Genomic DNA, 13,612 nt, shown 5'->3' with positions numbered 1-13,612 from the left:
ATACTTAATTTCAATGCCTTATTACCTCTTTAATGGCTTCTTCATCAGGTCTTTGCAGGTCTGGGTCATCTGCATTCATGACTTCCTTGGGAACCAGGTCAGTATACTTGCTATAAATGACCTAAAATGTTCAAACACAAGCAGGCTCAAGAAAAGCAGAGAATGAAAAGAAGCAACCTCATTAAATCATTTCAGAAGTCAGCACACTTATAAATTTAGGACATTGATTTTGTCTTTTAGATTTTAAAACCAAGGAAGCTTAAAATATATACACAAATTACTGCCCTGGCTATATAAGTTAATAATTTTCCTTTGACCTCATGTATTTAAATTATTTGAGATCTTCTAATCAAGTCAGTATCCAAATAAATTGTGCCAACAAAATCTTATGCATCAGTGATCCCTATTTTTGAGGCTAAGACTTGAAATTAATGATGATATAAATTGCCTGTAGTACCATTATCCTGGATTACAAGCTCATCAGAATTTAAGTCAGGTTTCCAAATAATTTCTAAATTCACTGGGCCTAGAAAATTTCATTGACCTCACCCTACTTATGTTTGTCTTTTCTGGCATCAACTCTATTCACAGACTAAGAAAATGAACATGTGCCATGGTAAAAAAACCCAGAATACTTCCTTCTGTGGGGGAAAAAAAGAGGAAAAATAAAACCCAGTCTATATACATAGCGTATTTTACACTCATTGCCTATATTTAGGACAGCTATTGTTTCTATTGGGCTCACCATGTTTCTATGAGGCTGACGCTGATGTGGTAGAACCACAACAAAGAGTACTACTTACTTTTGTGTCCATCTATACTTTCTGAATACTTTCATAAAACCTTACATGGCAGACTATAGAAAAAAAGAGGTACTGGAAATACAGCATTCTAGATTTTGCTGCTTGAGTCAGGAATTTTTGATACATATAAAGAAAGAACAACTGATGAATATGAAATAAAACCAAATTCCCAGGTACTTAAGACCTTCAAAAATTACTACTATGAGCCAAAGTCTTATATCAACAAATGTATTCTACCATGACATTCCTTACAAATAGCTTAAATAAGGGGTGCCTGGGTGGCTCAGTTGGTTAAGCATCTGACTCTTGATTTCAGTTCATTTCATGATCTCAGAGGGGTGAGATCAATCCCCGTGTGAGGCTCCAAGCTCAGTGCAGAGTCTGCTTGCTATCCCCTTCCTCCGTGCCCTCCACTTCTACTCTCAGTCTCTCTCATAAATAAATAAATAAATAAAATCTCAATTAAAAAAAAAATAGCTTAAAGGAAATGCAGGCTATTCTTAATTCTTATTCCAAACAACAGAGCAAAAAATACTTCCTGGCCTGTACAACCTGACCTGGCTTTGTCTACAGCTTTAATCTCCCCCTGTAGCTCTCACTTCCTCATTCATTATGCTTCAATCACATTAGTTCTTCCTGTTTTTTTTTTTTTTTTTAGCACAACATGCTTTTCCCCCAGAATTCTGGGCCTTGAAAGTGGTGCTCCTTGTTCTTCATGAGAGTTTGCAAGCTAGGACACTCAGTTCAAAGGTCATGAATGCACTGATGAGGCCTCTCCTGACAATTCTTGATAAAGCAGCAACCCCTCCCCACCCCATCACTCAGTGTCACAGCACTCCAATTACTGTTTTCAAAGCATTGCTCAGAGTATGAAATTATTTTCCACTTTACTTGCTCATCTGTATCTCTATTAATGTAATAATAGCTAAAACTTATTAAGCACTTCTTTTGTGCCACTATTCTTTTGCTTTATATATATAAAATACCTGAATTTTTCTCTCAATCCTGAGGTTATGTACATGTATATGTATATGATATGTATATGATGTATACATATATGATTATATCTATGTTACCAATGAGCAATCTCTTATTCATTCAAGTATCTCCAGGGCTTGTAACAATGCCTGGCCCACAGGAGGCATTCAAGTCAACATTTTTTTGTACAAATTAATGAATATAAGAATTTTATTTTATTTTTTTTACTTTTTATTTTATTTATTTATTTATTTATTTCCAGAGAGAGAGAGGGAGAGAGAGCGAGCACAGGCAGACAGAATGGCAGGCAGAGGCAGAGGGAGAAGCAGGCTCCCCGCCGAGCAAGGAGCCCGACGTGGGACTCGATCCCAGGCCGCTGGGACCATGACCTGAGCCGAAAGCAGCCGCTTAACCAACTGAGCCACCCAGGCGTCCCGAATATAAGAATTTTAGAGACGCTCATTTCTATGCTAAAGGTGATGATTACTGTAGGCCCCGCAGAATGTTCTCTATCCCAGAAAAAAAAAATCTCATGACTTACAGAGAACTCTCTAGCTTGTTTTTCTCAGGAATGAGACAGAGATCAGGCAAGAAAGTGTATATAGGGTGGCGCCTGGGTGGCTCAGTGGGTAAGCCGCTGCCTTCGGCTCAGGTCGTGATCTCAGAGTGCTGGGATCGAGCCCCGCATCAGGCTCTCTGCTCAGCAGGGAGCCTGCTTCCTCCTCTCTCTCTGCCTGCCTCTCTGCCTGCTTGTGATCTCTCTCTGTCAAATAAATAAATAAAATCTTTAAAAAAAAAAAAAAGAAAGTGTATATAGTTTACCACAAAACATGACCACTGATAGGTGAGCTGCTAGTGTCACTAACCTCTCAGTGTTCATTTGGAAGGGACCTTAAAGTCACTCTGGGGACAATAGTGAGGCTCAGTACATTAAGATCACACAGCTACTAACTGACCTCAAAAGTCTTAACTTCTTTTCAAGACTGAAAAATCTATACCACATCAGTTTAAAATTATATAACAGTACTCTAGAAAATAGTATCTAGACTATGAAGAGTTAATTACTTTTACACAGCAATCATACAGGAAGGGATTCCAAGTAAACGGCTCCCTGGTAGACATACACACTCAGCAAAGTCTCAATAGTAATTTAGCATACAAGAGCCATTTGCTGCTTCTTATTTGGGTGTTCCAAAGTTAATAACCCTTTAAATGAGCATCAGTAAGATTCTAGCATCTCAAAAGCTGAGTGAAGGACGTCTGAAGAGCAAGATTCCTCCATGGCGATTAACTATAAAACCCCAAATTTTTATTGCTTGAGAACTAAATGTGCTAAAGAAACTCAGTATATCCCAGGAGGCAAAGGGGCTAGGGAGGGTTATCTGAAAAATACAATATATTCTAGAAGGTATGAGGAGCATAAATGAGCTGTGTGAACCAGACGAAGCCATAAGTCATCTGTGAAACTTTGTTTTATTACTGAAAACTGGCAAAGAACTGGACTGACTCGACCGGATAAATGTTCAACATATTTAGCACTTGGGGGATAAAAAGAAAACACCATCTTTAGACTTAACTTGTTTGTGAAATCATATGAACAAGGCAAATACAATTTATCCTGGGGTCAGTTTAAAGTTGCTGTGAGTTGTTTTTCTGGGGGGAAAAAGGGGTTGAAGGCATTCGTTTAGGTAATATCATGTATGTAACATTTCCCACAGAACTATTTCAGAAGGAAAAATGTAAACATCAAGGCCTTTTATTTTAAGATTTATCACTCAAGTCACAATCGGGGGGGGAAAAAAAAAGGATTTAGTTCCATCAAAATTTAATTAAAGAAATGTTTTTCCCTACCAAATTTGTATTACTGTAAGTCTTGTGTATACAGTATTTATTTTACATGTAGAGAGATCTATGGCCTTAGACTTGCCCTAGAACATTATCCCTTGCTATCTTGCCTTTTTTCATCTCTTACACCTAGGGCTAGCATTTACCATTCTTGACCTTTCACTATTAATACTTCAGTGAGAACTCTCACGTTTCTGAAGAAAACCAGATCCTTCTGATATAAATCAGAAATCTTTGCACTCTAAAACAAATTCAATAATCCAATAAGCTGTTTTCATCCTATGCCAAAGACTCTGAACACCAGTCTCCTGAATGATATTGAATTTTTAAAGCCCCATTTTAGAGCCACATTTAGTAGCCAAAACAGGAAAATCAGTGTTTTGTTTTTTTTTTTTAAAGATTTTATTTATTTATTTGACAGAGAGAAATCACAAGTAGATGGAGAGGCAGGCAGAGAGAGAGAAAGGGAAGCAGGCTCTCCGCTGAGCAGAGAGCCCGATGCGGGACTCGATCCCAGGACTCTGAGATCATGACCTGAGCCGAAGGCAGCGGCTTAACCCACTGAGCCACCCAGGCGCCCCAGAAAATCAGTGGTTTTAAAATAGGGCATTGCTGCCACCTCCAAGGCACAACAGGCATTTAATAGGTAGTGGCAGTCATGTTAAACATTATACAATGCTCAAGTCAGTACCAAACAATCAAGAAGTGTCCCCTCCTCCCTATCTATTTGCCAACATGTACTCAGTTAATGTTGAATTATTACATCCATTCAAAAATTTCATGCATTAACCCATCCACTTTTTTAAAAAATTAAAATACTTATTTATTAAATCTGTGTAAGAAGCTCAAATGTATATTCCAGGGCATAAAGTCCAGCAAGGAAACATATCTACCAGGAACAATGTTAGAACAATCCAAATAGCCACTCTATTCTATCTTCCTCCTGAATTAATTCAGTGCCTTGCTCATTCTGTTAAAAAAAATCTTCACTGTGTGTGGGTGTGTGTTTAAAAACTATGTTTTTAGAGTTTTAGGTTCACAGCAAAATTAACAGTAAGGTACAGAGAATTCCTATATACGTCCTGTCCTGACACATGCACAGCTTCCTCCATTAGGATTAGGGTTAGGGGTTGGGTTATGGACATTGGGGAGGGTATGTGCTATGGTGAGTGCTGTGAAGTGTGTAAACCTGGCGATTCACAGACCTGTACCCCTGGGGCTAATAATACATTACATGTTAATTAAAAAAAAAAAAGGATAAGGGTTAGGGTCAGGGTTGAACCTCTGAGTGGTACCTCTATAGAATATTAGTTCTGGATTCATCAGTAATGGCTGCATTACAGACAAACATGTACAAAGGAACATTATTTTAGAGACCTTTTTGGGCAGAATACAGAAATCTAAAAATAACAGTTCTAACACTTTTAACACTCTAACTCCATTCCACTTTCAAACCAAAATAATCACCAACATACATGGTTGTTAGAGAAAGAAAAGAAAGAAAGAAAAAAAACCTTTCAGACATTCTCTGGGAATCAGAAAATTTGTGGTTTCCAATATTAAAATTTAATGCAAAATTGGGCTAAAATGGTAGACATTCAAAATTATCAACCTGTCAATACCAAACTTTTGTCCTAAAGTGTTGCCTTCTCCCAACCAATGAGAGGAGAGGCAGTCCATACCAATAAAGAATAGCGATTATTCCAAAGAATGAGAGATGTGTTAAAACAAAGGCGGCTAAAGCCCAATGAAGGCCTCCATGGCACAAAGACATTGTATGTCCTGCTGTATAGAGACCTATTTCTTCCTTTCGCAGGAATGAACTATGCTTCCCTACTGGCTCTGCTATTCAATGAAAACTGCTATTATTTCTCCAAGAATCACTGACAAATGTCTGTGTGCCAAGCTATCAGGCACAAAGGTGACAAAGAGGAATCCTGAAGATATATTTTCTGTCTTCATAGAGCTTATAGTCAAATGACATAGATAGTGGTGAAGTAAAGCAAAAGGTGATGACTGCTATGATAAACACAGAGAAGAGGAAGAAAGGAAACCCTATTTAGCCAAGGAAGATTAGGAGGAGTACCCTGAAACAGTGAAGAGCGAGCTGCAGTTTGAAAGCAGTAGAATTTCATCAAAGAATATGGGGAGGGCTTTCCCATGCACAGGAGGGCATCCATGGGAAGTTCCCATGGTAAGAGAGAATGTGCCATATTAGGGGAGCTTCCAGTAGTTCCTCATAGCAGATCTTCAAAGAAAATGCCTGAAAGCTTTTTCTTCTTCTTCTTTTTTTAAAGACTAAAAAAAAGTTTTAAGATATCTCTACATCCAATGTGGGGGCTCGAACTCATAACCCCATGATCAACAGTCACATAGTCCACTGACTGAGCTAGCTAGGCACCATGAAAGTTTTTTCTTCTTTAACAACCACTCACAATGGTGATTACTTTGTACTGAAAATAAACAGAATGGCTAAAACTGGACTTTTTGACTTTTGGATTTCAGTATTCTGGTCATGGGAGTTGAGACTAGGTTAGAAAGGTAGGGAAGTGGTCAAGTGTGCCATAAGGAGATTGGCTGTTTACCCTTAAGGTCATGGAAAGATTCTAAGTGTGCATACTTGTGCATGTGTGTATGTGGAGGAGAGAGAAAGAGAAGGCCAAACAAACAAAGATGAATTTGTTTTCCTAGGCAGGCAAAACAAATGCCAAGGAGATGGGTTAAGACTCTGCTGTGGTAAATAAAGCAAGAAACGATAAGGGCCTGAATTAAGTAGCACAGAAGGGTACATAGTTGAAAAGTGTTAAGAAGATAAATCATGGTGACTAAACAGATGGAGAGCTAAATAAACAAAATAAAATGGAATGTGTTCGGCAAAGTCTTTTTAGAGAACACATAGCTTTATGTGTCACATTTTACATCTGAATATCCTTTGACCCCGTAAGTCCACTAAGAATCTATTTTACACAAATATTCAAGTCCAAAAGGTATTTGTATATGGATCTTACAAAAAGCACTGTCTGAAAACTAAAGAACTAGAAACCAATGCTTTTTTTTCTTTGAAACCACCAGTGCTTAAAAATAAAAATATAAACCCAAGCACACCATGGAATTCTATATAGATTTTTATTTATTTTTTATTTTTTTAAAGATTTTATTTATTTATTTATTTGAGAGAGAGATCACAAGTAGGCAGAGAGGCAGGCAGGGGAGGGGGAGAAGCAGGCTCCCTGCTGAGCAGAGAGCACAATGCAGGGCTTGATCCCAGGACCCAGAGATCATGACCTGAGCCAAAGGCAGAGGCTTAACCCACTGAGCCATCCAGGTGCCCCTCTATAAAGATTTTTAAAAAATAAAACAGACCAGGGTACCTGGGTGGCCCAGCGGTTAAGCCTCTGACTCTTGGTTTTGGCTCAGGTCATGATATTGAGTACCATGTTAGGCTCTGTGCTCAATGCTGAGTATGCTTGAGATTCTCTCCGTCCCTCTGCCCCTCCCCTACACGTGAACACACTTTCTCCCTAAAATAAACAGACTTATATATAAGCAGACCTATATATACTAATAAAAATCTTCAAAACAGGGGCACCTGGATGGCTCAGTGGGTTAAAGCCTTCAGCTCAGGTCATGATCCCAGAGTCCTGGGATGGAGCCCCGCATTGGGCTCTCTGCTCAGCAGGGAGCCTGCTTCCTCCTCTCTCTCTGCCTACTTGTGATCTCTGTCAAATAAACAAATAAAATCTTAAAAAAAAAAATCTTCAAAACATATTAAGTAAAAAAAGCAAGTCTATGAAAGTTATGAATATTAAAACCTCATTCATGTTAAAAAAAAAAAAAAGATGTTTGTGTGTGTGTATGTGAAGTGGGAATATGTATACATCAATGTCTAAATCCACAACAAAGATCTGGAAGGATGGATATCATTAGAGTAACAGTATTTACCTCCGTGAAGTAAAGTGGGAGAAGCAGGCAGAACTGTATATACATACTTAAGTACTGCTGATACCTTCTACAGTAAGAACTTATTATTAGTGTATTTTTAAAAAATCAATAAAATAATGGGGGAGAAAGAACTCCCAGACTTTTAGCATAGTCAGTCAGAAGATATCACTGCCAGTGGCTAAGTCAGAGAATAAGAGAAGGTAGATTAAGTGGAAAATTATGCACTTAATTGGGTTTGATGAGCAGTGCTTTGGGAAAATCTAATAGATCTGCCATCACAGGCACTAAGATATAAGGACCTGGAGCCCAGGAGAGAAAACTGGGCTGGAGACATAGATCCAACAGTCAACAAACTAAGTGGCAATTTTAGCCAAGGGAATAAATTAGATAAGTCAAAAAGATGGCGTTGTGAGAAACAAAGTCTGAGAGACTTTTGCCAGAGTTTATCTCCGCAGACTGGCTGAGATGAGGCTCTATTGCAGTGAAATGAAGAATGAAACAAAGTGAAGAAGTAGAACAGGTTAACAACAAGCAAAAAGCTTGAAGGAAAGTGAAGGCAACTAGGTGGAAATTTGGTGGTAGTGAAAGGGAGTCCTGAGGGTTGTCAGGGAAAAATTTTTTTTACAAAAGATGAGATAAGAAAAGCAAGCGTATTTAAAAAGCTCACAGGGGGCGCCTGGGTGGCTCAGTGAGTTAAGCCTCTGCCTTTGGGTCAGGTCATGGTCTCAGGGTCCTGGGATAGAGCCCTGCATCAGGCTCCCCCCCACCCCTGCCTGCCTCTCTGATCTCTGTCAAATAAATAAATAAAATCTTTTAAAAAAAGAAATAAAAGCTCACAGGAAGGAGCCAATAGAGGAAGGGAGATGAAAGTCATGGTTAAGAAGAATAAGAAAAAGTGAAGTTGTAAAGGAGAGGTTAAGGAATGAGATTCAGGACACACGAGAGCACAATTGGCAAGATCAGGTTTAGATACATGAGCTTTCTTAGAGAGACAAAAGGAAACATCAAGAGAAAGCTGTGTGCGGGATAAAGAAAGCAGACAATTTTCTTCCAATAGTCTTTGTATGCAAATAGATGTCATCTAGTCACCTGTTAAGCTAAGCAATGGAGAGAAAGAGTTAGAGCTTGGAGGAACACCAAGGGAGCCCAGCTGAGACCCAAGACACAGATGTGCATGACAGTGTAACTGTTTTCCCTAAGAACTCAGGAGTTCTTGACGCAGGAGCAGAGGATGGATTGTCATCAGTGTAACTTTAGAAGGTAAAATGAAAATGTTTCTAGGACAGTGAGACAAAGGGCAGGTACTGAAGGTTCTCAACTATTCTTTCCCAATATATTCAATTCTAAAGAGATCTCTACCTTTATGTGGAGCACTTATTTACAAGGGAAAAAACTAGGTCTTCTTAAAAACAGTTCCTTGGCTCTGAGTATAGCTGCTCTGTGATGAGATTATTTTAAGTAAATTTTATTTTTGGTCTTTGGATTACTTTGTAAGCAGGGCCATCATAAATCTAGATAGCAAGTGCCAGTTTCATACTTAAGGGAGAAAAAAGTTAGTGTAATTCAAATGAACTCTTAAAATAATCAGATATCTATGTAAGTACTTTGTAAGTACACGAGAAAGAATCAGAAGACTATACACAAAATCTAAATTTTCACTTTTTTGCGGGGGCTGGAACTGTAGATTTTGAACAAATTTCTAGTATTTAAAATATGTTAATACTATAAAAGAGCTTGGGATGCCTGGGTGGCTCAGTTGGTTGGACGACTGCCTTCGGCTCAGGTCATGATCCCGGAGTCCCGGGATCGAGTCCCACATCGGGCTCCCAGCTCCATGGGGAGTCTGTTTCGCTCTCTGACCTTCTCCTCACTCATGCTCTCTCTCACTGTCTCTCTCTCAAATAAATAAATAAAATCTTAAAAAAAAAAAAATACTATAAAAGAGCTTTAAACAATTAAAATTTAACAATTTCAAATTGCTTTTAAAATGTTAAATACATATGTTTTCATCAATTTGGGAGTCATTAAAGTCATTGCTTTAATATATTACAACTGCAATATATTGCTATAATATATTGTTCATATTGTTATGAAGTCCTATCTTCAGTTAGCCTAAGTATATTTCATTGCTACTTTTTTTTTTTTTAATTGTGAGAGAGTATGAGAATGCATGAGCAAGGGGAGGGGCAGAAGAGGAGGGAGAGAAAGAGAGCGAGCATCCTCAAGCAGACTCCCCACTGAGGGTGGAGCCCGACACGGGGCTTGATCCCAGGACCCTGAGATCATGACCTAAGCAGAAATCAAGCTTAACCAACTGAGCCACCCAGGTGCCCCTCATTGCTAATTTTTATAAAACGAATTGGCCAGATATGTATCATTTATACAGTATAAAACAAAAACAAACAAAAAAACCTCTTCAAAAAATATCTATCATTGAGAGGATTACCTTGTCTTTTGACTGTCCTTGCCGAGCAATTGCATCATATTTAATTTTTCCTTCAGCATCCACTTGAATGGCCAGTGCATTTGACATTTTTTTCTTTCGCCCCATATCCAGCGGATACTGGGCCACATGGATCTCTGGAAAAGCACCTCCATCTCCAAAATCCTATATATTAAAAAGAAAAGAAGAATATTTAATTGTAATTTCAGATTCAAGATACATTCATTCACTCAACAATCATTGAGACGTTGTTATGCTAGATGCGAGAGATATAGCAATAAAGAAAACAGAGGTCCTTGGTCTTGTACGTTATATATTCTAGTGGGCAAAGATTTTTATAAAAAGCCTAATCTTTCGCTCGTGAAAATGCTTTGAAAATATAATGGGACTGCAAAGACAGGCTACTTTCAATAGGGCAGTAGGGATGGCCTTTGTGAAGAAGTAACGTGAGGTATAGCCTGAATAACGAGAATCAGGCATGAGAAGATTTAAGGGAAGCACTTTCTAGGCAGAGCAAATAGCGTGAAGGCCTTGCTGCAAGAATGAACTTGGAATGTTCTAGGAAAGAAGTCCCAATGTGGGGCTGAAGCCTGCTGTGGACAGAGGAGAAGACACACAGGTGATAAGCTTGCATGGGTAGAAAAATCACCAGATCATGAAAGGGGTTTCTAAACCATGGCAACAAATCTGGATTTTTACATATTTACATAATTAAGAAACTAAGCAGAGTGTTTAGGACAAGGAAAAGATTTTTAGTTTTAGTATATGTAATTTTCTTAGTAACCACTGAAGTTACACTAGCACAGGAACGTAAAGAATTTTTTTTTTGAATCAGATTTTAATATCAGATTGATTCGTGTTCCATGAGAAGCAAATAAAGAGAATAGGAAAGCCCCAGAAATGAGTTCACCACATTTCTAATGTGATTGTATATAATTATTTAGAAGACAGGGCAAAGACTTCTAAAGTAGAACAAGCTAAGTAAAGCCTGTTTTTGTTTTTAAAGACTTTTTAAAAAAATTTATTCATAAGAGACAGTGACAGAGACAGAAAGAGAGGCCAAGGCAGAGGGAGAAGCAGGCTCCCGTAGAGTAGGGAGCCTGATGTGGGACTCTATCCTGGGACCCTGGGATTATGACCTGAGCTGAAGGCAGATGCTTAAACAACTGAGCCCCCAGGCATCCCAAAGTAAAGCCTTTTGATGAAGTTTAGCATTACAAAAAAAGGTAGCTCATCAAATAAGCAAAGAAATAGTAAATATAATTTTTAAATAATTTTATTAAATTTAGTAATATTTGCTTAGGACCTTATTACAATATACAAAATATAATCCACACTCCTTTAATTCTTTTTTTAAAATCTTTTTTTTTTCTTAAGATTTTTATTTATTTGACACAGAGAGAGAGAGATCACTAGTAGGCAGAGAGGCAGGTAGAGAGAAAGGGGAAGCAGGCTCCCCGCTGAACAGACAGCCTGATGCAGGCCTCGATCCCAGGACTCTGAGATCATGACCCAAGCCGAAGGCAGAGGCTTAACCCTCTGATCGCCCAGGCACCCTCTTCTTTTTTTTTTTTTTTTAAAGATTTTATTTATTTATTTGACAGAGAGAGACACAGCAAGAGAGGGAACACAAGTAAGGGGAGTGGAAGAGGGAGAATCGGGCTTCCCGCCTAGCAGGGAGCCTGATGCCGGGGTTCGATCCCAGGACTCTGGGATCATGCCTTGAGCCAAAGGTAGATACTTAAGGTCTGAGCCACCCAGGCACACCTACACTCATTTAATTCTTGTGTTTCTTCAACACGTCATATTTTCACATGGAAAAAATTCAAGTTTAACAAAGTTAGTGATTTTCCCAAGATGTCATAGCTAGCATATGCAGGACCTGAACTCAGATCTTATGACTCCAAAAAACTTTGTATTTTCTACTGAACTAAAATTCCCTTCTTTTAGTTCAAAAATGGTCAAGTCATACTATTAAAAAATGATAGAAAAAATATTTTTAAAAATTTTTATTTAAATTCCAGCTAGTTAACATACAGTGCAATACTACTTTCAGGAGTATTACTCAGGGATTCATCACTTACATACAACAAGATAGGAAAAAATATTAAAATCAAACACTTAGAGGAGGTTTGACAAAAAAAAAAAATCAAAAAGACCGTATGAAAATAACAACTTAAAAAAAAAAGATTTTATTTATTTGACACAGTGAGAGAGAACACAAGTGGGGGGGAGGAAGACAGAGGGAGAGGGAGAAGCAGGCTCCCCACTGAGCAAGGAGCCTGATGCAGGGCTTAATCCCAGGACCTTGGGATCGTGACCTGAGCCAAAGGCAGATGCTTAACCAACAGACCAGCCAGGTGCCCCCAAAATAACAATTTTTATAAGAGCTTCTCCTTCAAGAAATATTCCATTAGATCTTGAATATGTGATTTCCTAGGTACAATATGCTGACCTGCTGAAGAAAAATTCTGACATTTTTAAAAACAAATAAACAATAAAGCTAAGAGAGACATTTTCTTATAAACTGGGCAGAAAACTGTTACAGCATTCCCAAGAAAGGTGCTACCTGTACCAAGGCCATCACTGTGACACATGCTCAGATTTGCTGGGGTTCTTGAACTATAATAAGCACTTCAGAACTGTGGATGTGGCATTATGCAGTCATTAAGCTTGCCAGAAAATCATAGCTTTTACTTTGAAAACTAGAACAAAATGCTCTCCCCACAGAACGTTCACTCCCCTACAAAAGCATTCACAGTATTTCCAGATTAGCTGGCCATTTTGGTTTGATTTTCAAATAAGCTGTTCTGTTCCACCAGGATAGATGAAACCTTTCGTCAAGTAAGATTTTAAAAAGTTAATAGTCCCTGAATGTCATAATGCTGAAATGGAAATAAGGATGAGATTTCTGTTGTATGTAAAATGATGCCTGCCACCCCTGCCCTATGATCTGTTGAGAGGCAAACAAAGAATATCCAGCATCCCTCCAAAGAGACCACTATCCTTCTCTGATGATGTGATAATGCTAATCACTACCTTTTTGCCCCAGATAAGAGGGCATTATAACCTCCTTGATAATCTTTTATTTTGTCCTGCTTCTCACAAATTACACCATCAGTGAAAACAAAAGCAGTAACAACAATCTCATAGTAATTTTAGTAAGGCTGGCCTTCACACATTAGAATTAATAAGGTCTAGAGAGCTGAGGAAAAATAAACAAGGACATTTTTTTAGAAGACATGATCTCATTGGGAGTTTGTCTTCAAGGCTCTAGCGTGTTCTGGTAGGTAGGGAGGGATGCTAAACATGGGAGAGACTGAGAATACAGATGGCATCTTGTTGGGTGCAAAGAAACAAATTTCAGTCCAATGAATACTTAGTTTACCAGGATCACCCCTTGGAGACATACAAAAAAAGGTAAGGGCTCATGCCTTCCACATTTGTTAGGTAAAAATCACAACCATGAAAGGATAGAATGTAACAAATTTCATAAAATGAAAATATGTGGGTATAAAAATGAATGGTATAAGAACAGAGAATTTTATTTTATTTTTAAAGATTTTATTTATTTATTTGACAGAGAGAAATCACAAGTAGA

At 38.2% G+C, this 13,612-nt stretch overlaps 1 protein-coding gene across 1 annotated transcript in view; it reads right to left on the bottom strand.

Moving 5' to 3' along the window:
* SNW1 (SNW domain containing 1) overlaps window positions 1-13,612 on the bottom strand; it is a 35,074-nt gene that overhangs the window by 14,961 nt on the left and 6,501 nt on the right. The window contains exons 3-4 of the mRNA XM_004739159.3: window positions 10,015-10,176; window positions 26-121 (exon numbers count right to left, since the gene is read on the bottom strand). Coding sequence (XP_004739216.1) covers window positions 26-121; window positions 10,015-10,176 — 258 coding nt within the window. The remainder of the gene's footprint in view (window positions 1-25; window positions 122-10,014; window positions 10,177-13,612) is intronic.

The sequence above is a fragment of the Mustela putorius genome, unplaced genomic scaffold (genome assembly GCF_011764305.1).
Source record: "Mustela putorius furo isolate JIRA1106 unplaced genomic scaffold, ASM1176430v1.1 tig00000129_pilon_pilon_pilon, whole genome shotgun sequence".
In the NCBI taxonomy this organism is placed as follows: domain Eukaryota; kingdom Metazoa; phylum Chordata; class Mammalia; order Carnivora; family Mustelidae; genus Mustela; species Mustela putorius.
The sequence above is the reverse complement of the archived record's forward strand: the minus strand, read 5'-3'. Positions and strand labels throughout refer to the sequence as shown.